Source organism: Lepidochelys kempii, chromosome 4, assembly GCF_965140285.1.
Source record: "Lepidochelys kempii isolate rLepKem1 chromosome 4, rLepKem1.hap1, whole genome shotgun sequence".
In the NCBI taxonomy this organism is placed as follows: Eukaryota; Metazoa; Chordata; order Testudines; family Cheloniidae; genus Lepidochelys; species Lepidochelys kempii.
This window is the reverse complement of record NC_136383.1, coordinates 128,094,600-128,118,381: the sequence shown is the minus strand read 5'-3', so window position 1 is coordinate 128,118,381 and position 23,782 is coordinate 128,094,600. Positions and strand designations below refer to the sequence as shown.

The 23,782-nt window shown below is 41.5% G+C and overlaps 1 protein-coding gene across 7 annotated transcripts in view; it reads right to left on the bottom strand.

Annotated features, from left to right (window-relative positions):
* The window catches only part of KDM3A (lysine demethylase 3A), a 51,055-nt gene extending 29,388 nt beyond the window's left edge, over window positions 1-21,667 (bottom strand). For 4 of the 7 annotated variants that reach the window (XM_073342865.1, XM_073342868.1, XM_073342867.1 and 1 more), the window contains exons 1-8: window positions 21,032-21,667; window positions 14,088-14,243; window positions 11,605-11,715; window positions 9,880-9,982; window positions 8,667-8,791; window positions 8,022-8,094; window positions 7,845-7,933; window positions 1,630-1,790 (exon numbers count right to left, since the gene is read on the bottom strand). In XM_073342865.1, the coding sequence (XP_073198966.1) occupies window positions 1,630-1,790; window positions 7,845-7,933; window positions 8,022-8,094; window positions 8,667-8,791; window positions 9,880-9,982; window positions 11,605-11,715; window positions 14,088-14,243; window positions 21,032-21,205 (992 nt within the window). In that variant the 5' untranslated portion in view covers window positions 21,206-21,667. Of the gene's footprint in view, window positions 1-1,629; window positions 1,791-7,844; window positions 7,934-8,021; window positions 8,095-8,602; window positions 8,618-8,666; window positions 8,792-9,879; window positions 9,983-11,604; window positions 11,716-14,087; window positions 14,244-15,065; window positions 15,464-21,031 lie in introns of those variants that run through there. The other 3 variants (XM_073342869.2, XM_073342871.1, XM_073342872.1) reach the window with 3 other exon arrangements.
* Window positions 21,668-23,782: the final 2,115 nt, after the last annotated feature.

The following is a 23,782-nucleotide window of genomic DNA, read 5'->3' as shown; positions in this document are numbered from 1 at the left end:
CCCAGAACCACCCGCGACAATGTTTTAGCCCCATCAGGCATTGGGATATCAACCCAGAATTCCAATGGGCAGCGGAGACTGCGGGAACTGTGGGATAGCTACCCACAGTGCAACACTCCAGAAGTCGACGCTTGCCTCGGTACTGTGGAAGCGCTCCGCCGAGTTAATGCACTTAATGCACTTAGAGCATTTTCTGTGGGGACACACACACTCGAATATATAAAACCGATTTCAAAAAAACCGACTTCTATAAATTCGACCTAATTTCGTAGTGTAGACATACCCTCACCTACTCCAAAAAATAAAGTCACTTGGACTGTATTTGCATTTGTAATTAGGTTAGCAACATTCCGTGTATGAGACGGAACTCCCATAAGGGTATGTATACAACATACACGCTTTATGGTAGTATGTAGAGTACATACACTAAATATTCCTCTAGCATGGGTATAAACAGCAGTGTGGACAGTGAGGCACTGTATAAAGACACTCCTGAACCCTGTGAGTATGTATCCTAGACTGCTTTCCACAAGCCTAAGCAGTGCCTCCCCCACCCACAGTGCTATTTTTAGCAACCTATAGAATGCCAGAGCCTTTTCACTTACATGTAGCTACACACCGCAGCGTGGACGCAGCCTGCTTTTCACTGCAGTGTGTAACGATACATGCCCTACCAGCTTGCCACCAGTGACTTGCAGTGTAGACACAGCCTATGAAGCCTTCACTATTGAATCATAAAGGATAGTCTTGTGACTAAACAGCTGACTGAATCAGAAAAATCTGGATTCTGTTTCAAACTCTACACAGGCTTCCTGTGTGACCACAAGCAATTCATGTAACTATTCTATACTTCAGTTTCCTGATCAGCAAAAGGGGAATAATATTTTCCTAACGTCAAAGAAGAGTTTACAAGAATTTTAATTTAATGAAGCTTCTAAAGTGCTTTAAGAATTTATTTTCAGCATAAAAAAGTGTTATAGAAGTATATTTTATTACATCAGGCTTATCTTTATAAGATGCAAACACCCCAGAAAAGTAAAAAAAATTGTAACTTGTGTCATTGGAGAAGGGTAGAATGAACATAAGAAAACTCCCCACTTGCCAGGTCTGCAACTCATGACAATTCTGAAATTAAACGTATCAAAGTCCATCTACAAGCCAAGAACACAATTTCTATTCACTATAACAATCAACTACAGGTAAACTAATCTCCCTCCCTATTTACAATATGCCTACTTTGGTGCTTTTCATTTTAGAGTCTAAGACACACTAAGTAATTTAAAGCAATGAAGCCACAAAATACATTCAGGCATTATCCCCCACTTTACAGATGGATAAATAGAGGCACTGGATGGTTAAACTATTTCCTTAAGGTCACAAGCTGAGTCAACAGAAAGTGGCAGAAATACAACCCAGAGGTAATTATATATTCAAGGCAATTGACAAAAATCAGTCAGATATGTCTCACCCACACCAACAGTGGAGGGTTGGGGGAGGGAAGCTTAGTTACCATGATTTCTTTAAAAAAACCCACCCTTAATTTAGTCTACTTTGTATAAAATAAATTATTATTCTGCTGTATTTTTCCCCCCACAGGTTAAAAAAACCCCAAAGAGAGTCACCACTTACCCCTGAGGAGTTTCTGCGCCAACATTAGGAGGTGAGTTAGCTGGCTGAGGCATGCCCTGGTTCCTGAGGTCTTTGCTAGAAGGGGTTGCAGGCGTACACCCTAGCAACGTTTCACCAAACACTGTTGGTACTGACTGCATGTGACTCAGACTATGTGATACCTGAAACAGATGTCAGAGTCAACAGAAAAATTCAAAGCCAACACACGAGAAAAATATATCACTTCTATGACTCTACCATGACCACTTAAATACATAACATTCCTCTTTCTATGCCCAAGAATTATATTCACCTTTTTTGCAACTGCACCATATTGTTGGCTTGTATTCAACTGGTAATCCACTATACCCCCACAAGATCCTTTTCAGCAGTACCACCACCTAGCCAGTTATTCTCCATTTTGCAGTTGTGCACTTCATTTTTCCTTCCTAAGGTGAAGTACTTGGAACTTGTCCTTATTGATTTCATCAGTTGATTTCAGACCAATTCTTCAATTTGTCAAGCTCTTTGAATTCCAATCCTTTCCTCCAAAGTGCCTGCAACCCTGCCAGCTTGGTGTTGTCTATATAAGTACATCAGAAGCAGGAAGCCTGCTAAACAACCAGTGGGACCCCTGGACAACCGAGATACAAAAGGAGCACTTAAAGACAATAAAGTCATTGAAGAGAAACTAAATGAATTCTTTGCTTCAGTCTTCACGGCTGAGGATGTTAGGGAGATTCCCAAACCTGAGCCATCTTCTGTAGGTGACAAATCTGAGGAATTGTCACTGATTGAAGCATCACTAGAGCAGGTTTTGGAATTAACTGAGAATCTTAACAGTAACAAGTCACTGGGACAAGATGGCATTCACCCATGAGTTCTGCAATTTCACATTTGAGTTCTTTCAGAATTATTAACTATGGTTTGTAACCTGTCCTTTAAATCAGCTTCTGTACCCAATGACTGGAAGATAGCTAATGTAAAGCCAATATTTAAAAAGGGCTCTAGAGGTGATCCCAGCAATTACAGACCGGTAAGTCTAATGTCAGTACCAGGCAAATTAGTTGAAACAATAGTAAAGAATAAAATTGTCAGACACATAGAAGAACATAAATTGTTGGGCAAAAGTTAACATGGTTTCTGTAAAGGGAAATCGTGTCTTACTAACCTATTAGAGTTCTTTGAAGGGGGTCAAACAAACATGTAGACCAGGGGGAATCCCGTGGACACAGTGTACTTAGATTTCCAGAAAGCCTTTGACAAAGTCCCTCACCAAAGGCTCTTATGTAAATTAAGTTGTCATGGGATAAGAGGGAAGATCCTTTCATGGATTGAGGACTGGTTAAAAGACAGGGAACAAAGGGTAGGAATAAATGGCAATTATCAGAATGGAGAGGGGTAACTAGCAGTGTTCCCCAAGGGTCAGTCCTAGGACCAATCCTATTCAACTTATTCATAAATGATCTGGAGAAAGGGGTAAACAGTGAGGTGGCAAAGTTTGCCGACTGTACTAAACTGCTCAAGATAGTTTTGTGAGATCTTTTTGAAGTTCTTTACAGTCTGCTTTGGTCTTAACTAAGTGATTGGCCAACAAAATGGCAAATGAAATTTAATGTGGATAAATGTAAAGTAATGCACACTGGAAAAAATAACCCCAACTATACATACAATATGATGGGGGCCAATTTAGCTACAACTAATCAGGAAAGAACTTGGAGTCATCGTGGAAAGTTCTCTGAAGACGTCCATGCACTGTGCAATGGCAGTCCAAAAAGCAAATAGGATGTTAGGAATCATTAAAAAAGGGATAGAGAATAAGACGGAGAACATCTTATTGCCCTTAATAAACCCATGGTACGCCCACATCTTGAATACTGCGTACAGATATGGTCTCCTCATCTCAAAAAAGATATACTGGCATTAGAAAATGTTCAGAGAAAGGCAACTAAAATGTTTAGTGGTTTGGAACAGGTCCCATATGAGGAGAGATTAAAGAGGCTAGGACTTTTCATCTTGGAAAAGAGGAGACTAAGGGGAGATATGATAGAGGTATATAAAATCATGAGTGGTATGGAGAAAGTTATTTACTTGTTCCCATAATATAAGAACTAGGGGCCACCAAATGAAATTAACAGGCAGCAGGTTTAAAACAAAAGGAAGTTGTTGTTCTTCACACAGCGCACAGTCAACCTGTGGAACTTCTTGTCTGAGGAGGTTGTGAAGGCTAGGACTATAACATGGTTTAAAAGAGAACTTGATAAATTCATGGAGGTTAAGTCCATTAATGGCTATTAGCCAGGATGGGTAAGGAATGGTGTCCCTAGCCTCTGTTTATCAGATGGTGGAGACGGATGGCAGGAGAGAGATCACTTTATCATTACCTGTTACGTTCATTCTTCTGGGGCAGCTGGCATTGACCACTGTCGGTAGACAGGATACTGGGCTGGATGGACCTTTGGTCTGACCCAGTATGGCCATTCTTATGTTCTTATTTTATAAATATACTCTCCACTTCATTATCCAAGTCATTAGTGAAAATACTGACTAGTACTGGACCAAAGACTGACCCGTGCAGGACCCCACTAGCAGCCCTCCTATTTTGACAGCAAACCATTGATAACTACTCTTAAGTATGGTCTTTCAGTTATATACCTGCCATATGGTAAATTAATCTAGACCACATTTCCCTAGTTTGCTGATGGGAATGTCATGTAGCACTGTGTCAAGAGCCTTACTAGAATCAAAATATGTCTCATCTACCACTTTCTCCCTATCCAATAGGCCAGTAACCCTATGAGGGGGAAATTAGGTTGGTTTAGCATGATTTGTTCTTGACAAATCCATGCTGGCTATTCCTTAATACCCTATCATCATGTAGGTGCTAACAAATTCATTGTTTAAAAAGCTGTTCCAGTATCTTTTCGGGTATATAGTTAGACTTACTGTCCTCTTTACTCCCCTTTTTAAAGATAGGTACTATGTTCGCCCTTCTCCAGTCCTCTGGGACCAAATGCACCCTCCATGAGTTCTCGAATAATCACTAATGGTTCCAAGATGAGTACTTCAGGAACTAGCTGAAGCACTCTAGGATGAATTTTGTCAGGCCCTGCTGACTTTAATACATCTTCAACTTGTCCTTTCTTATTTCCTGCCCCCTTATTGTTACAATAGCGTATCATGTTACATCTTTGCAAACCACAGCACACAAGCATTTCAGAAAAATGGATAATGTGTTAAGAAGTTAGAAGAAACTTCTAAAGGAGACTAGAAAAGTCAAGTATTTCAGATAACTGCCAGCTGACATGCCACAGCTAATTTTCCTCTAAAGCAATTAAGAGCTATTAATGTTGACAACTTTCAGAACTCATCTGGAAACCTACACTGGTACTAAAAGCCCTCAAGAATTTAAGTCGGATAGGTAATTTTATTAGTTTGTGTTAATTCTTCCATACAATCCAAACGTATAGAATTTTCTGTAGTATAGAATCCCTCATAAGAAGATTCCAGGTGTAGAGATAGTCAGCCTTAGACACACGGGACCCCAGTAACAAGTGAGTGCTGAGAGAACGTGGAATTGGTCAACGCTCTGCTGCTGTGGCAAATCATGGTGTCAGATGCCATCAGGTGGTCAAGGGACATCTACATAGAACACATCACTGGATGTCAGCAATACCAGGAGGGATGAGCTGGAGTACCAATGAGAAGCACAGTCAGGAAAGTAACAAATACTTTCCTCATGGACTGTATTTTCTAAATGGACAACCAACCTAATTCTCAAATTACTGAGGGACAATCTCTCCTCATTGATATATTTTACTTTCCAAAATCAAATCTCTATACAACTTTTCATGGGTGATGTACCTGAGTATTCAGATTCTAATATCTAAACTGTAAAATCTAGTTTAAACTGTTAAATCTAGTCACCTAAATTTGGGTTATTGCTGATTATTTACTCTATGTATCATATGACTTTTAAAAACTAAACTTTATATTTGTGGATAATCTAAGCACTATACCCAGATGTACAGACACTTTTTCCAACCTACATATTATATATATATTTTTATTAGCATTAATAAAAATGGTAAATCTCTGTGCCTAGTTATGAAACCACTGCCAACAGTTCAGAACACAGCAGCTTGTCCACTCAGAAGCAAAAGCCACAGAGAGCACTGACCACTAGCTCCTTGTGGAATATGGGGTCAAATCCACAATATCTATGTCACTAACTTCAAAACTTTCCATGGGACTGTGCTAAGTCGCTGCCTCATGCTGTGGAATTATCTCCTCCTGAGACAGCTACATTACAATAAAACAAAGGGAGCTGTCAATCCTCATTACTAAGCGCTAGTCTACAATGAAAAATTTAGAGTGGCACAGCTACGTCTGTCAGGGGTGTGAAATATTCACACCCTGAGAGACAGTTAAGCTGACTTAGCCCCCAGTGTAGACAGCACTACCTCAAACGGAAGAATTTTTCCATTGAACTAGCTATCACCCCTCAAGGAGGTGGATTACCTACAGCGACAGGATAACCCCGCCCATCACAGTAGTAAGTGTTTACACTGAAGCACTATAGTAGTGCAGCTGTAGCATTTTAAAATCGTAGACAGCCTAAAACTCATGCTCGCTCAGAAAATGGCCCCTGAATCTTGAACTCAATCCCAGAAGTCGTCAGGACAGTCTTACTTACCTTCAGAGCAAAATACAAAATCCAGTTCTTTGATCTATACTTCCCATACCACCATCACATTTAAAAAAATAACAAAACAAAACAAAAAACAAAACAAACAGGAGTTCAGTTATTGCTGACTGGAAAGAAGAGAAATATCAGCTTCCATGCTTTTTGGAAGGTGCTCAGATATAATGATAGGCATCTTATAGCAGGGGCAGTCAATAGGAAGACTGCGGGCCAAATTCAAGCCACCAGCTACTTTTGTCCGGACTGCAAAATCTTTTTATTTACTTATCATTGTTATTGCAGTGTGGAAAAGTGTTTCTCTGGAGTCTGGACCTTCACTGACCAAGAAATTTGGACCTTGACAAAAAATAATTGACTACCCCTGCCTTATAGGAATCCAGATAACCCCTCCAGAGTTCTGGGGTAGCTAAAGTATCCTCCTTCCAAAGACTAGAGTGAAAAGTTTCCACCTCAGACAGAAGTGACTATATTTCTAATATCACTACTGTACCTTAGAAGTCTCTACTAAAAGTGTCTGACCATGAAATGGACCTATATAGTTGGCTTGACAAAGGACTGACCACACGGCTACAGTAACCTATGCACAGAAGCAAGATGGCACAGAGATAGCCGCTAGACATCCCAGAAGGCCCCTCCCTCCTCCACAAAAAGCAACTAGATCTGATGAGGCTAATCACATGGTCATTTGAAGGGCTGTTCTATAGCTATACCATTATTCTCCATATCCAAATCATCCAGGCCTTTGAGACAGCTTTCTTGGATCTTAGCTAGGCTTGGTGGACCACTCAAATGCATCTGGCTCAGAAAAACATGAAAATATTAGAAAAGCTGCCAGATTCTCCCTTTGCAGAACAACATACAATATCTCTGGAAGACTGGTGCACTCCTGTCTCGTAGCAAAAAATCTGAGCAGTCAAGCAGGTAAGTTACAGGGTAAAGTTACCATTGAATTTTTCCTCTTTTCCTAGGTATTTTTCTACTCTATATAACCAGAAAGAAAAGTCTGCACACTGGAAAAAGACACCCACAAGATTGGAAGTAGACAAACTCCTTTTACGAATGAGAAAGTGATCTCACCCAAAGGCTCAATTATATTGTTCTCTGTCTTCTAGTAGAGAGAACTACACCCACTTCTGGACTAGCACAGAAGTGTGAGTGCAAGGCTGCTCTACTCTGAAAAGTTAGAGCGGCATAGCTACATCACTCAGGGGTGTGAAAAATCCGTATCTCTGAGACAGTCAAGTCAACCTAACCCCCAGCATAGACAATGGTAGGACGATGGAAGAATTCTTCTGTCAACCTAGCTACCAATCTCTCAGGGAGGTGGATTACCTACATTGACAGAAGCATCCCTTCTGTTGCTATAATAATTGTCTAAACTGAAGCACTACAGAGGCACAGCTGCACCACAGAAGCTGTAGCATTCTAAGCGTAGACATAGCATAGTGGGTCAGTAAATTGAGGCCGTCTAGTCCTCTTCTTTAACAGCTCAATGACAAAGTTACAATAGTGAAAATAAGCCCATAGTTACCTCAGAGCAGGACTTTATATGTTTGGCATCAACATTTCCTTTATCATCAGATGATTTTCTTTTCATACCCCCATTTCTCTTAGATTTGCCTGAAGCATTGAAAGTGATTAAATTAGTATGTTTCCAACATTGAAAATTACTTCAAACAGCAAAAGGCCAATAAATAAAAGGTCTTACCACACTTGTCATGGCTGTCGTGTATGATTTCAACATGAATCAATTCTGGATCAAGAGTTTTTAAAGCTGGAATCTTAAGGGAAAATGGAGCTAGCTTTTTTAAAAAGACAACTTGTGTAAGAAGTTTTAGATTAGATATTTTCACAACTCAGGGGAGACTAATAAAGCAGTTTTAAACAAACAGAAGTATGATACTCTAGCTATGGAGCAACAGAGTAAGCTTCTGGTCTGAAAAACCTTGACTCTGTGGAACTTCAAGCTCAAATCTTAACAAGTTAGATAACTTGTATGTATGCATGCATTTTCAGAAGGCAGTCTCCAAGACATGGTGCTGCAAACTCTGTACATATAGAGATGCTAAAATAGGGGTTTCCCCAACTGTTAGGCCAAAAGAGAAAATCCCAAACCCCTGCTCTCCCACTAGTGTGCAGTGAGCCATTTGCTATCCTTCCACGCACATCAGTGGCACTGTGCATGCAGTATAAAGTGCTCTAGGATCCTTTGGAATGAAGCATGACGTAAAATACAAGGTATTATTCCAGCTGGTTAACCCTACTATGGAAAAGCAAGGATAGAATTACCTAGATACAAGGAAGGTGTTTTAATTCTTTTTATCTACCCATGTTGCATCAGTTGCTTCTTTACCTCCTGACAGTTGACTTCCAGAGTCCTTGTAGTTGGATTACCATTTACAACAGTTGCTGTGAACCACTGGGTAGATGGATCCAAGCTATAAATCCTTACTTTTGAACCAATTACATTCTTACCACCTTTAAAAAACAAAAAACATGCTTCAGAGAGTGGGAAGATGGGGGCACACACATTATGGTAACTTTCATTACATATCCACGTGTCAACACTAACTAGCCTGCAGCGATATACACCAGAAAATAAGTAAATAGCACTGGAAGACAACAGGCAAAGTAACAATGTAGTTTTCATATGCCTCCCTCTTGACCCCAGACACAGGGGACTATTGTGGCTGGGAAAAAGGAGTGTGACCAGAATACCTCCACATTCTGGTTAGTCCATTTGCTGGAACAGCTTATTGGGTTTTCTGCTGCTATAATACACACTGGGGGCCACTCTCAGAATTCAGGAGTCAAAAAAATGGCAAGCACAGCTCAGCTGGACCTGGAGATTGAGCCCTGAGTGTCCGATTTGTGGAGTTCTTCCTCACTTTTATTGCTACTGTTTCAAGAGCTGCCATGTTACTTACTCCATTATACTAATTTTCTATCCAGACGTAGATCATTTCCACTAGACACAAACTTTTTTTTTTTTTTTAAACAAAAAGACAGACTTATAGGAAGCCAACAAATAAGAGATTACAGTTGGTGAGCTGTACTATAAACAATTTTAACTTGAACAGAAGAGATGTTCCTAATAAGTCTCCAATGCCTTTCAATTGAGCTATAGAATAGAGAAGGTTAAGACTTTTGATTTTTTTTAAAAGGAAAAAAAAAGAGTGGGTGGCTAAAGTCAGGCACCTAAATAAGTCATCAGATTTTCAGAAGTACTGAGCAATCAAACAGCTCTCACCGAATTCCATGGGAACTGCTGAGTGCTCCGCACTGCTGAAAATCAGATGACTTTTTAGATGCCTGATGTTAGCCAGCCATTTTTTAAAAAAGAGTCCTAGTTTCTAATTCTGCCCATTTTGGAGCATTTCATTATGGATGGTGGACAGCAAATCTATAAAATTGTTTTGGGAGAGGTAGACTACCCAACATTCTTCTATGAAAGGAAAGACTACTGGAGAGAAAAATCAAAACAGGATTTTTGCTAACAGATGATACTGTAAATACCACCAGCGCAGTGACCTCCAGTATCCTTCCACGAGATGGTATTCTCATACCTTGCATCAAGTGGCTTTCATCTAGATGTTTCACAATCAAAGCTTGAATTTCTTCATTAACATTCTGATCATCCATAAGAGAGTGTCTCAGACTGTCCACATCCTATTAGGATGAAAGCATTCAATGTAAATAGTTGCCAAGAGCACTAAATGTTTAATTTAAAAAAAAAAAGGTTTTTCCAACAGAAGCATGTTCAACAGCAAGAGATTATACTGTGAAGCTTCATATCAACCAGATGGTTCTGTTGTGTTTAAGAATTTGGTTTGTAATTTGTGCAGAAAAGAACAGAAAATAAACCAGTATTTCAAAAAAATTAATAAGAATTAGTAAAACTTCCATTAATACTTGTAGTGTGAGCACCCAAAGGCCCAAGTCAGAATCAATTCTCTATTATGCTAAGTGCTGTACAAAACACAGGGAGAGAATTCCTGCTCCCCAAACATTTTACAATCTTACCTAAAGCAGAATGCAAAAAAAAAACAAAAAAAAAAACACACCACAAAAGTGAAGCAGGGAGGGCATAGTACCTGAAATAAAGATCAAGGTGGTCTGGAGTAGCTAAACGTTAACAGATTATTGCTGTTTAGAGTTATACTCAAAGTGTAATGGGAGTTTATGATTTTGCCTGGCAACTCAGAGATAACCAGCCACTCCATCTTTTTATGCTCTGAACTACCTCCCCATTAATTAATTTAGATGCACTCATCATCCAGACAGCATATCAGCACAGCAACTATCAATGCCACCTTAAGATGAGATCTGAAATACAGTTTTTTTGAAGCATTAAAAATTCCACGGCACTCCGTTATAGTTATGTTCTGCACAAAAGCCAAATCAAGTACATTTCGTCAGATTAAAAGCAGAGCTGGTCAGAGAATGAAGATTCATCAAGATGTTTCTGAAACAGTTAGACTTTGAACAAAGTGTTGATAGGAAACTTGCCTGGTTTCCTGTCAGCTTGCTTGGCAGGCTAATGGGGAGTCAAAAGCCCTAGCTCCCAATCTCCAACGCTTAGCAAATACTCTCAGAGCTGAAGGGAAATCAGGACCCTGAAGCCCCAGCTGAGCTGGGAGCCAGCAATCCAACGGTCTCTGCTTCCCATAATCCTTCCAGACAATTTCATTTGCATGTTATAAAAATTTGTTTTTTCAAAAATGTTTTTTTTTGTTTCCATTTTGGAATGAAAACCAGAAATTTCAAGTTGGAATGAAACCAAAGTTTGAAAGCCTCCATGAAATGGAATTATTGTTCTTCACACAGTTCTAATTAAAACGTCACCTGTAGTTTCAAATGGAAAAAATATTCTTCACCACTTCCTATCCTAACTGTTGTGGAACGTTTCTATTTCCTAGTAAGATTTGTTATCTATTCTCCCTTCTATATATGCACACAACTCCTTAAATGCTAATGGAAATCGTGTTCATAAGTCAACTGGCCATATAGAAAGAACCTCCCATTTTACCATCATGATATACCAATGGTTCATCAACCCGAAAAGCTAGAAGCCTAATGTTATTCCTACACCAAGCTCTCTTATATGGCTACGTCCTGAGCTACCATCAGTAGTTTTTTTAACACAACACACAGTATTAAGGATAGATTTTCCATGAGCTATAGCAACGTGGACATGCTTCAAATTTTCACTTAATGTTTCAGCAGTGAACACTAGACAAAATAAGGCTTGAGCCCTCTTACTGTATGCAGGACAGTCCGAATAAAGTTACCTGAATAGGCTTCAAAAGGTCTTTAGAAAGAAACACACATCTCTCTTCACCAAGAAAGCGTACAGAAACCACGGATCCTAAACCAGCTTTGTCCAATAAGAATTTGTAAACCTGAAAGACAAGAGCAAGCATTTTAGAAACAGTACTTTTCCTGCTTATTGTCCTTTTTCATTTGGAATGTGTTTTGCCCCTGTATTTTGAAAAAAGATGGAACTAACGTGGCTGCCATAGGGCATCCCTTTACATACCCTGTGAATATAGTTGCCTATCCTGGTCTTCTGGTCTCCTATCAAGGAACGCAGAAGGGCCGTTTCCCTTTTACCACAGGTGCTTTTTAATCTTCAATTTAAAAGGATACCAGAAGGACTCTCAGGTATCCCGCAGGAGACTGACTCCCACCCACATCTCTCTCCCCTCCCTAACTCATTCTCCAAGTCCCACAGTACTTCCAGTTCTTCCCAAATATACACACACACACCCAATTACTGAGCCAATTACCCCCAGGTGTCAGTAATCCCCAACAGAAACTGGTTAGTTGACTTCATATAAACTTGCAATCTTCCCAGCATTGCAGCAACCTTAGTGACTAGGGTGCTACAAATAGTATCCTGTCACAATACCATTCTTATTTCCTTGTTTGGCCATCACAACACATCCGAGAATGATGTTTGCATTTCACTGACACTGATGTTAGCAGAGGTTTGAGAATGATGTTTGTAAGCTTAATGCCATGGAACAAAAAGACAATACTGTAGGTATCATAAGTTTCCAGAACTAAATTGTGAATGTAAGCGCAAGTTTAAATTTAGGTGAGGTCTGTCCCATCATTTTTAAATATACAATTACTTACTATTTACTGAGCACTTTTCATGATCAAAGTTGTTTACAAATATTAACCAACAGTCCTGCAAGACAGACCATAGTACTGTGCCTTAAAATTCCACAGCATTCCTTGTTAAAGTGACTTATGAATTTTTTTACACTGTGTACCTAAAAATACATCATAGAAAAGACTATACCTAAATGTATTTACTGAATAAATAAGTTCCCGGGCTATACAATGCATTCAGATACATGTAAGGGCTGTACTTCCCATTTGATGCTCTGTAGTCCAAAAAGTTTAAGAATTTAGATAGTTTCCAGTGCCACCATGAAAATATGTATAATGTATCTGTAGCATTTATGATAACAATCCACAAATTCAAGAAACAAGTGAAAAGCAGACTTCCCCAGTACTGTATTTCCAATTTACACACAAGCAGATTTTTAAATAAACAATGCTAATATCAGCAGGCTTATCAAAACTGAGCTAAAAAAAGCTGAATTAATTTGCATAACCAAAAAACACCCCTTAGTTGTTTGGCTGCATAAGACTACCTTAATGCTGCAAGTAGCCTAGTAGTTTATTCTGATCTGCATAACAGAATGTTCTAAACTCCATCTGTATCAGTAAAAATAGTTAATCATCTCTTCCATCTCATTACCTTTTAAGGAAATCAAAGGACTCCAGGCCACACAACTCCTAAAGTTTGACAGAACTCTAATCCAATGGTACTAGTACTTTTCCCTAGAATACCAACAGTACAGATTACTGAACTCCCCTCAACCATACTTCACTACAGATTGAAAACTGGATGATGTATTCAGTTTTCCAGACACATGGATACCAGGACAGTATAAGAATTTAAAAAGTAAAATAAATCTATAGTGGGTAAGTAAATGCATATTACCAGAAAAAGGGCCTTTCCACGATCTACTGACTGGTCCACATAAAGTGTAAATCAATCTGCTACAGCTCCTACCTAAGGAGAATTTATGTCCTTTGGCTCAAGCAGTTAAAACTCATGCTTTTGAGTGTATGAGATCCAGGGTTCAATCCTCACAAAACGACCCAAAGCAGGCAATCATCACATGGGCACAGAAATTGAAAGTTTACAGAGCACTGAGCCACGGGGACCATAAAATGAGAAATTTAGGACAAAGGCTTGAAACAACATGCATCTTCAATGCCTGATCACCTTTCCATCTCTCACCAAAACCCCTTCAGAAGTAGTACCCGTGGGAAATTAGAGAAGGGAAAAGGATTTGAAACATCTCTCCCACTCCAAAACACAATCCTAGAAATAGTCAGAGATCCACTATGAGGCAGTACAAGGCATCCCTTCAACACAAGAATGGAAAATACTGCTCTCAAATGCTTAGAGACCCTGCCTACCCATGGCTACAGAACTAAGCTTTAGTACAATTTCAGATTTCCCACATGGGTGCATAAAGAGTGCTACACACAAAAAAGCATTCAGCCATTTTAGTGAAGCTGGATTTTGTTTTTAGATTAGAGGTTTTTAAAACAGTAAATTCTAATTTTTGGACTACTGATCACAATAAAAACAAATTCTGAAGCCTACAAAACCAAGAACTAGGAAATACTGCCTTCACAGCTCAAATACTGAAGTGAAGTTGATCAAGCCAATTTGTATATTTACCATTGCCGGCCACTGAACAGTATCTGTAGAGTTGGCTTCAGATTTTCGTTCAGCAAGTACCAATTTTTGCTCTACTAGAAATCCTCTCATTTTATGGTTGTAGACCTCAATCCATCTTCTTCTCTCCCATGACTCACCATCAAACTCCACACATACCTAGAGGAATGGGGGAGAAGTTAAAAATCTAGGACATGACCATCAGATTGCTGTTTAGATAGAAGGAAAAGAAAGACCAAGGCAAGGGCTATGAAAGAATTTTTTTTGTGACCCTAAGAACCCTTCATTGCCCGATGGCAGATGGCCCACTATACTGTAACTCATAATCAGGCCTGATGCAGCCACTATCTATAAGACACTGTTGTCATAATATGTATCGAAAAATGTATCGTAATCATATATAAACTTGGGATATGCTGGTCAGGAACATCATTGTGTGATGTATGTATAAATTGTATATAGAAGAACCTCAGAGTTACAAAAACCTTGGGAATGAAGGTTGTTCATAATTCTGAAACGTTTGTAACTCTGAACAAAACGTCAGTATCTCTTTCAAAAGTTTACAACTGAATATTGACTGAATACAGCTTTGAAACTTTACTACGTAGAAGAAAAATGCTGCCTTTTTTTTTAAGTAGTTTACATTTAACACAGTACTGTATTTGCTTTTTTTGGTCTCTGTTGCTACCTGATTGTGTACTTCCAGTTCCAAATGAAGAGTGTGGTTGACTGGTCAGTTTGTAACTCTGAGGTTCTACTGTATAAAGAATTACGCATGTGTGTGTGTGCTGAAAATGTTCTTAAAATGTGTTTTGAAGGCAGGGCATAAATCAAATCTACCCTAGACAAAGGAATTTGGATTTACCAATCTGCACCCCCAGGAAATCTTCCTGATACAAAGACACTGGACTTTGGAATATATAAGGGGAAGCAAAAAGACATTCTAGTTATCCATCACTTAGGGGACATAAGAAACAGCACCTTATGAGCCTGTGAACAGTGGATCCTCCTGGTTGAAGAGCAGGAGCTGCTGCTACAATTCCCTGGTGTGGCAGGGAGCAGAAAACAGTCCCCAGCAAAGTTCACTTTTGCTAAGGCAGAAAGGTAACTCAGTGGCTTACAGTTCTGGGCTGCATTGAGGAGAATGACAGGTTTCAGAGTAACAGCCGTGTTAGTCTGTCTTTGCAAAAAGAAAAGGAGTACTTGTGGCACCTTAGAGACTAACCAATTTATTTGAGCATGAGCTTTCGTGAGCTACAGCTCACTTCATCGGATGCATGCCGTGGAAACTGTAGCAGACTTTATATATACACAGAGAATATGAAAAAATACCTCCTCCCACCCCACTGTCCAGCTGGTAATAGCTTATCTAAAGTGATCATCAGGTGGGCCATTTCCAGCACAAATCCAGGTTTTCTCACCCTCCACCCCCCCACACAAATTCACTCTCCTGCTGGTGATAGCCCATCCAAAGTGACAACTCTTTACACAATGTGCATGATAATCAAGTTGGGCCATTTCCTGCACAAATCCAGGTTCTCTCACCCCCTCACCCCCCTCCCAAAAACCACACACACAAACTCACTATCCTGCTGGTAATAGCTCATCCAAAGTGACCATTCTCCCTACAATGTGCATAATTAAGGTGGGCCATTTCCAGCACAAATCCAGATTTTCTCACATCCCCCCCACCCCCATACACACACAAACTCACTCTCCTGCTGGTAATAGCTCTTCCAAACTGACCACTCTCCAAGTTTGAATCCAAGTTAAACCAGAACATCTTGGGGTGGGGGGTAGGAAAAAACAAGAGGAAATAGGCTACCTTGCATAATGACTTAGCCACTCCCAGTCTCTATTTAAGCCTAAATTAATAGTATCCAATTTGCAAATGAATTCCAATTCAGCAGTTTCTCGCTGGAGTCTGGATTTGAAGGTTTTTTGTTTTAAGATAGCGACCTTCATGTCTGTGATTGCGTGACCAGAGAGATTGAAGTGTTCTCCGACTGGTTTATGAATGTTATAATTCTTGACATCTGATTTGTGTCCATTTATTCTTTTACGTAGAGACTGTCCAGTTTGACCAATGTACATGGCAGAGGGGCATTGCTGGCACATGATGGCATATATCACATTGGTGGATGTGCAGGTGAACGAGCCTCTGATAGTGTGGCTGATGTTATTAGGCCCTGTGATGGTGTCCCCTGAATAGATATGTGGGCACAATTGGCAACGGGCTTTGTTGCAAGGATAAGTTCCTGGGTTAGTGGTTCTGTTGTATGGTATGTGGTTGTTGGTGAGTATTTGCTTCAGGTTGCGGGGCTGTCTGCGGGGTTGCAAGGACTGCGGGGTTGCAAGGACTGGCCTGTCTCCCAAGATTTGTGAGAGTGTTGGGTCATCCTTTAGGATAGGTTGTAGATCCTTAATAATGCGTTGGAGGGGTTTTAGTTGGGGGCTGAAGGTGACGGCTAGTGGCGTTCTGTTATTTTCTTTGTTAGGCCTGTCCTGTAGTAGGTAACTTCTGGGAACTCTTCTGGCTCTATCAATCTGTTTCTTTACTTCTGCAGGTGGGTATTGTAGTTGTAAGAAAGCTTGACAGAGATCTTGTATGTGTTTGTCTCTGTCTGAGGGGTTGGAGCAAATGCGGTTGTAGACGATGGATCGTGTGGTGTGGTCAGGGTGAAAGCTGGAGACATGCAGGTAGGAATAGCGGTCAGTAGGTTTCCGGTATAGGGTGGTGTTTATGTGACCATTGTTTATTAGCACTGTAGTGTCCAGGAAGTGGATTTCTTGTGTGGACTGGACCAGGCTGAGATTGGTGGTGGGATGGAAATTGTTGAAATCATGGTGGAATTCCTCAAGGGCTTCTTTTCCATGGGTCCAGATGATGAAGATGTCATCAATATAGCGCGAGTAGGGGCTTTAGGGGACGAGAGCTGAGGAAGCGTTGTTCTAAATCAGCCATAAAAATGTTGGCATACTGTGGGGCCATGCGGGTACCCATAGCAGTGCCGCTGATCTGAAGGTATACATTGTCCCCAAATGTCAAATAGTTATGGGTAAGGACAAAGTCACAAAGTTCAGCCACCAGGTTAGCCGTGACATTATCGGGGATAGTGTTCCTGACGGAGAATGCCACTTTTACCTTACCCAACCATTAAGTTTAATTATAAGCACTTATTCTTACTAAAATGTTTCATTGTGTGACAAAAATGCAATAATTGGACAATTACTATACAATAATTACACTGCTCTATTTTTAAATTAAAAACTAGAAACTTAAATTCCAACCTAGTCAATGTTATGCAACATCTTTAACCACAAAATTCCAGTCTTCTATATCACTTACCCATCTCCACAGTGAGCCACATTCTAATTTTAAATTAATGTATTTCAACAGCTCCACTACTGCTGCTGAGAGTTTAAACAATGTTTATCTTAATACAGAAGAAAAGCCTATTAAAATGTAGGGTTTTTTTAATACCATGTCAGAACATCATTCAATTCTCACTTTCTATTTTTACAGCACCCAAGTGTGTTAGCTGCTTTACAGAAACATATGAAAAGATCAGTCTCTGCACAGAGGAACTTAAATTTTGCATGTATTGCAAGAAGAGGGTCGACAAAAAGAGTGAGGAAAGATAGTTAACATATACAGCAATAAAGTTAAATGATCCGATTTTTTTTTTTAAATTTAACAGCTCCCCAAGATCTGCACAAAATTAAAAAAAAAAAAGTAAAGTACAAAATATTACTCCCTTCTGAGTGAGGAGAATATGGTAGCTTGATGAACTGGTTTTGGGATGTCATTTCATGCCTGGTAAGGAACATGAAGATAGATGTGGACAAAGGAAGAGAAAACGTAATACAAAAAATGCTGCCTCCATTCCTGCATATGCATATATTATTGCTTGCATGCAACTGTGTTTACAGGTTGCACTCCATATAGGTTTTTACAAGCCCCCTTCCCAATTACCATAATATCTGACAACATGTGAGGTGTTAGGGCAAAGTCTTTGTAGCACTGATTTTTGAGAATATTTTGTAAAACCTAAATGATTTAGTTTTGAGTGAAACATCCCTTAGAGTGTGCAACCCAGCACTGTGATAACATGAGAATCAAAAGTCAAACTCACAGAAACAAGAGTGAAACTGACTAATCTTTTCACTGTCCAAGCTGAATAGCAGACAATAAGCAAACAGGATAAGCAGAAACACTAGGTTGTTTGTTACTAATAGTTTAGACAAAACAACATATCAGCAATTGGAAAACAACATGTTTTGACAATTTTACATTTGGTATTACTTGAAACAAATAGTTAAAGGTGAAAATATTACAAAGACCAAGCACTATGCAGTTTTGAATGCTGTGTTGGTCCCAGGATACAAGCAAGACAAGGTTATTGGATCAACTTCTGTTGGTGAGAGAGAGAAGCTTTCAAGCTTACAGAGAGCTCTTCTCCAGGGCTGGGAAATGTACTCAGAGCATCCCAGCTAAATACAAGCCATAAATCCAATCTATAACCCACTAAACCTCCCTTTTCTTTTCCCCTGCCCCCCATGACTGGAGGGGTGTTAACAGGCCACTTCACCTTCAATGGTCCCTTAAAATATACGTTAACTAGTTATGCTAAACAATGTCTCTATTCAGTCCATGAGTTTTAGGCTATGTCTACACTACAGACCTTACGGCGGCACAGCTGTACTGATGTAGGTGTGGCATTGTAAGGTTTCCTGGGTAGCACTACAGACCTTACGGCGGCACAGCTGTACTGATGTAGGTGTGGCATTGTAAGGTTTCCTGGGTAGCCGCTCTGTGCAGGTGGGAGAGAGCTCTCCTCCTGGCATAATTAAACCATCCCCAATGAGTGGCGGTAGCTATGGCACGGGACAGCATCTCTCGCCCACACAGTGCTGTCCACACCAGCACTTTTGTCCATCAGGGGTGTGTTTTCCCCCCCGCCCCATACCCCTTACCAACGTATGTTTTACCAACAAAAGTGCTAGTGTAGCCAAAGCCTAAGGCTTTGTCTACACTACACAGCTTTTAGCGATATGGCTTTGTCGCCACAGCTGTGCCGCTAAAAGCTGTGTAGTATAGCTGCTGTTTGTCAGCTCTCCTGACAACAGCATGCTGTTCACACTGGCACTTGTCTCAGCAAAACTTTTGTCTTTCGGGTGATGGGGGTGTTTAAATACCTCTGAAAGACAAAAGTTTTGTCATTCAATTGCCAGTTTAGACATAGCCTTCGTGTCTAGCTGCCCCCCATGACTGGAGGGGGGTTAATAGACCACTTCACCTTAAATGGTCCCTTGAAATATGTGTTAACTAGTTATGCTAAACAATCTGTTCCCTCTTGTATTTAAACTGTGACTCTCTTTCCCAGACGTGAAGAAGAGCAGTGCGTAAGCTCGAAAGCTTGTCTCTCACCAACAGAAGTTGATCCAATAAAAGATGTTACTTCACCCACCATGTCTCTCTTCAGACTAAGCACTGCAATTCAAATCTCTCTGTTCCTCAACAAGGATATTCAGTTCACCACCACTCTGAAAGCTTTTGCTATAGATTCCTTTTACACCCCCTCCCTTTTCTTTTGAGACTAGCGGTGGGTTGTATGCTTTTTTGTACAAAAGCTCTTTATGATTACAACCATCTCCCTTGCCATCCTGGTGACTTTTCACACTAACACTTCTACTGGAGAGAGGAGAATGCATTAGAGTTAATCTCTTCTAGCAGAGCCGTAACCAATTACAGGTCTCGCAGTAAAGCTCTGCAAAATCCCCAGCAGCACCTGCTCCTTTTCCTTTCTATTATCAGAGAGGGCTGAGCAGAGAGCACTCTGCAGCAATTTCTCCTCCCCAAACCATACAAGGCTTTGATACCTCCCCTGACATGCCATACATGGGCAAAACTCTACACCCAGCACACTAGATATGACTAAAATGCTATCCTCTGGAATTGAGGCTTGGTCTGTAGTGTAATTCCAAAGTTTACAAACCACAGAGAAATTAGTCAATTAGAACTATTTAGTAACTGTCTTGAAAGGAAAAGGGACAAACACTTCCTCAGATTATCAGACGCAGTCAGGGTCTCCCACTAAGAAAGCAAGGGAAAACCATATAACTAAAAGAAGGTAACCACAGCAGAAGTAGAGTCATGAAACAAGGCAGTCTGCCACCAAGTCAAAAGTAGAAGAAAATATAAAATTTACACACAATAAAACTCCATTACTACTTTGAAGTCCATCACTAGCAGATGCTTCCCGTAATACAACAGCTGTGGCCCAAGAAGAGCTAACTGGTCATATGGTGTTAACACCTTGTTTCCACCTAACATGCATATTTTTAGCTGTCCTCTTATACAATTTAATACTTCCCAGTATTCTGCCATTTAAGTAATTGTAACAGTTGCCATTGGGATGCTTTCTGACTGTGAGAACCATCTAAACTCATGACCACCTAACATCATGAATAGCAAATGTCCACACTTATCATACCAGCGACAACGGTCAACAAGTGTTAAGGTATTGCAACAATAGCCACTACCAACATTAAAAGCATCACCCCACCCCTCAAACTTATAAATGTACTGTAGTCATAGGAAGACATTCACCATTGAAACAAAATTTGTAACTGCAGTAGTGAAGTGTGCCGAAATGCGTCTTAACAGGTAGGATATAATACAAACTTTGTCCATGTGGTAGGAGAAGACAGATAATCTATACCTATTTAGAGAGTTTTTTGTACACGTATTTAACATTCCAGAAGATTGAAAATATAGACATCAGCATATAGGTTTTTTCAAACAGATAAGTAATTATTGACAGATTTATCTAGTCCAGAACAATTTTTGAGAAACAGATGGAAACACATGCGTGTTCCCAAGAGGCAAGAGAGTCACCATATTGCACTCATCTCCCCAGAACGGTTACATAAACAGAACTTACCTTCAAGTCCCGTTTGGAAACATCTGGGTGCGAAACGGCCCTGATTTTGCCCGCTTTCCAGGGCCATTCAGAGACGTGAGCCGTGTCCCACGGGCCGTTGTTCTCCTCCTCAGACAGGCTCAGGAACCTCTTCCCTACGAGCAAGGGCCAGCTCTCCTCCAGCCTGAGCACCATCCTAGCGCATTGGGCAGCCCTGTTCTCCGCAGAAGAGACCCAGGCAACACGAACAAAGCAGTAACTTCCTTAGGCAAGCGCTCCGGGACAGCTGCACGCCGACCCCAACAAGCCCAGACGAGGCTGAGCGGAGCTTCCCGCTCTTGTTAGAGGACGGGGAGAATTTCTAGTTAGTCGCCGTTTAAACGTAGACACCGGGGGGAGTTTTGACACGACCGCGTTACGCCCGCGCAGGTGGGGAGAACGGAACGGCCGCAGCTACTGCGCAGCCCTGAGGGAACCTGTCCCGCTCCCAGACGCCAACCTCCGAGCCCCCCTTTGTTCCCGGCGAGCCCTCCTCAGCAGGAACAGACGAGCCAAGTCACGGGGCGTCAATGGAGCCGGCTGAGCGGGCAGCTCCTTGGAGAGGCCGCCGAGCCCCGCACCCGCCACCTCACTCCTCAGCACCCAGCCCTCACCGGCTTCCCCCCCGCACACACAGCCCCCGGGCAGCACGTCCCGCTCAAGCCCCCGAAACAGCCCAAAGAGTCCCCCCCTCAGCCCGAGCACAAACAGCACCCAGCGCCCACCAAGCCTCCCGGGCATTGCATACACCCTCTTAGTCACTCACACACACCCCTCAACGCGCCCTCCCGCGAGCTCTTCCCGCTCATTGGCCCGGCCCGGCCCGAGGGGCGGGGCACTCGGCAAGCCTCCGTCTCGGATTGGCCGAGGGGCGGAGTTAGCTCTCGCAGTTCATCGGTTCGGTTTTTCAGAGGCTATACTTCCGAAGACGGTGATTCTTCCGCCGACCCCAGATAAAGGAGTCCCGGATCCCATTCCACTCTCTGGGGGTCCCGAGTCAGAAGCCAATATAGAAAACATTCAACATGTAATTAGTAGCATCCATGTGATTTTTTCAGGTAGGTTGGCTGTGACTAGAGGGATCCATACGCGACTGGCGGAGGGATCTCAAATGTAGGCAAAAGGTGTGCGAGGGCCACTTATACGTGCGGTTAGCAGCGTACTCAGATATAGCACAGGGGGAGGGGGTACTTGCGGAGCTGTTCTGCGCAAGCGCACATTGCCAAGTGCACCTGCGGGCGTGCTGCGTATGACTGTCTGCGCATGGGCACACAGGGAAGGGCTTGACGCCTACTGACGGTATGCTATAGCCATGCGCATCAGAAGGGAGGCTGATGATCGGGGAAGTATGGAAAGGAGGCTGAGGTGGCTCATAGGCAGCCATCTTGTATAGCAGCCTTGAAGGCTATAGAGAGGCCTTTTGGATTCAGGTCTTGCCCAGTGTCCCCTTAAAGTTAAGCCATAGGGATGAGGCAGCCAGGGCGCTCATAGGGGGAAGTGTGTGGGGGTACATTAGAAACGCCACAGGTGGAGAAAGGAGAGATGGGTACACCACCTCCTTTGGGTGATGGCAGCAACATGCTCTCGAAGGCCAAGGTAATCATCAGAGGCAAGCTGCACACAGACCAGGACATACTAACTCAAACCGGCACCAGACCCTGCTACAGCAACAGATGCAAAAACCTGTCGACATAGCTCCATTGCTACACTGATCAGCACCCCCCACAACTCACTTTTCAAGATTTGTGGATCTTACACATGCCTATCACAACATGTGGTGTACCTCGTCCAGTGCACTAAATGCCCCAATAACAACTATAAAAAGAACACGAGTACTTGTTTATTTGAGCATAAGCTTTCGTGGGCTACAGCTCACTTCATCGGATGCATACAGTGGAAAATACAGGAGGAGGATTTTATATACACAGAGAACATGAAACAATGGGTGTTACCATACACACTGTAACGAGAGCGCTCAGGTAAGGTGAGCTATTACCAGCAGGAGAGAAAAAAAACCTTTTGTAGTGATAATCAAGGTGGGCCATTCCTAGCAGTTGACAAGAACGTCTGAGGAACAGTAGGGGGGAAAATAAACATGGGGAAATAGTTTTACTTTGTGTAATGACACATCCACTCCCAGTCTCTGTTCAAGCCTAAGTTAATGGTGTCCAATTTGCAAATTAATTCCAGTTCAGCAGTCTCTCCTTGGAGTCTGTTTTTGAAGTTTTTTTGTTGAAGAATTGCCACTTTTAGGTCTGTAATCCAGTGACCAGAGAGACTGAAGTGTTCTCCGACTAGCTTTTGAATGTTATAATTCTTGATGTCTGATTTGTATCCATTTATTCTTTTATGTAGACACTGTACGGTTTGGCCAATGTACATGGCAGAGGGGCATTGCTGGCACATAATGGCATATATCACATTGGTAGATGTGCAGGTGAAAGAGCCTCTGATAGTGTGGCTGATGTGATTAGGTCCTATGATGGTGTCCCCTGAATAGATACGTGGACACAGTTAGCAACAGGCTGTGTTGCAAGGATAGGTTCCTGGGTTAGTGTTTTTGTTGTGTGCTATGTGGTTGCTGTTGAGTATTTGCTTCAAGTTGGGGGGCTGTCTGTAAGCAAGGACTGGCCTGTCTCCCAAGATCTGTGAGAGTGATGGGTTGTCCTATGTGGGTGAACTGACAATCACTACACTCTGAAATGAACTTGCACAGGAAAATAATGCAAGATA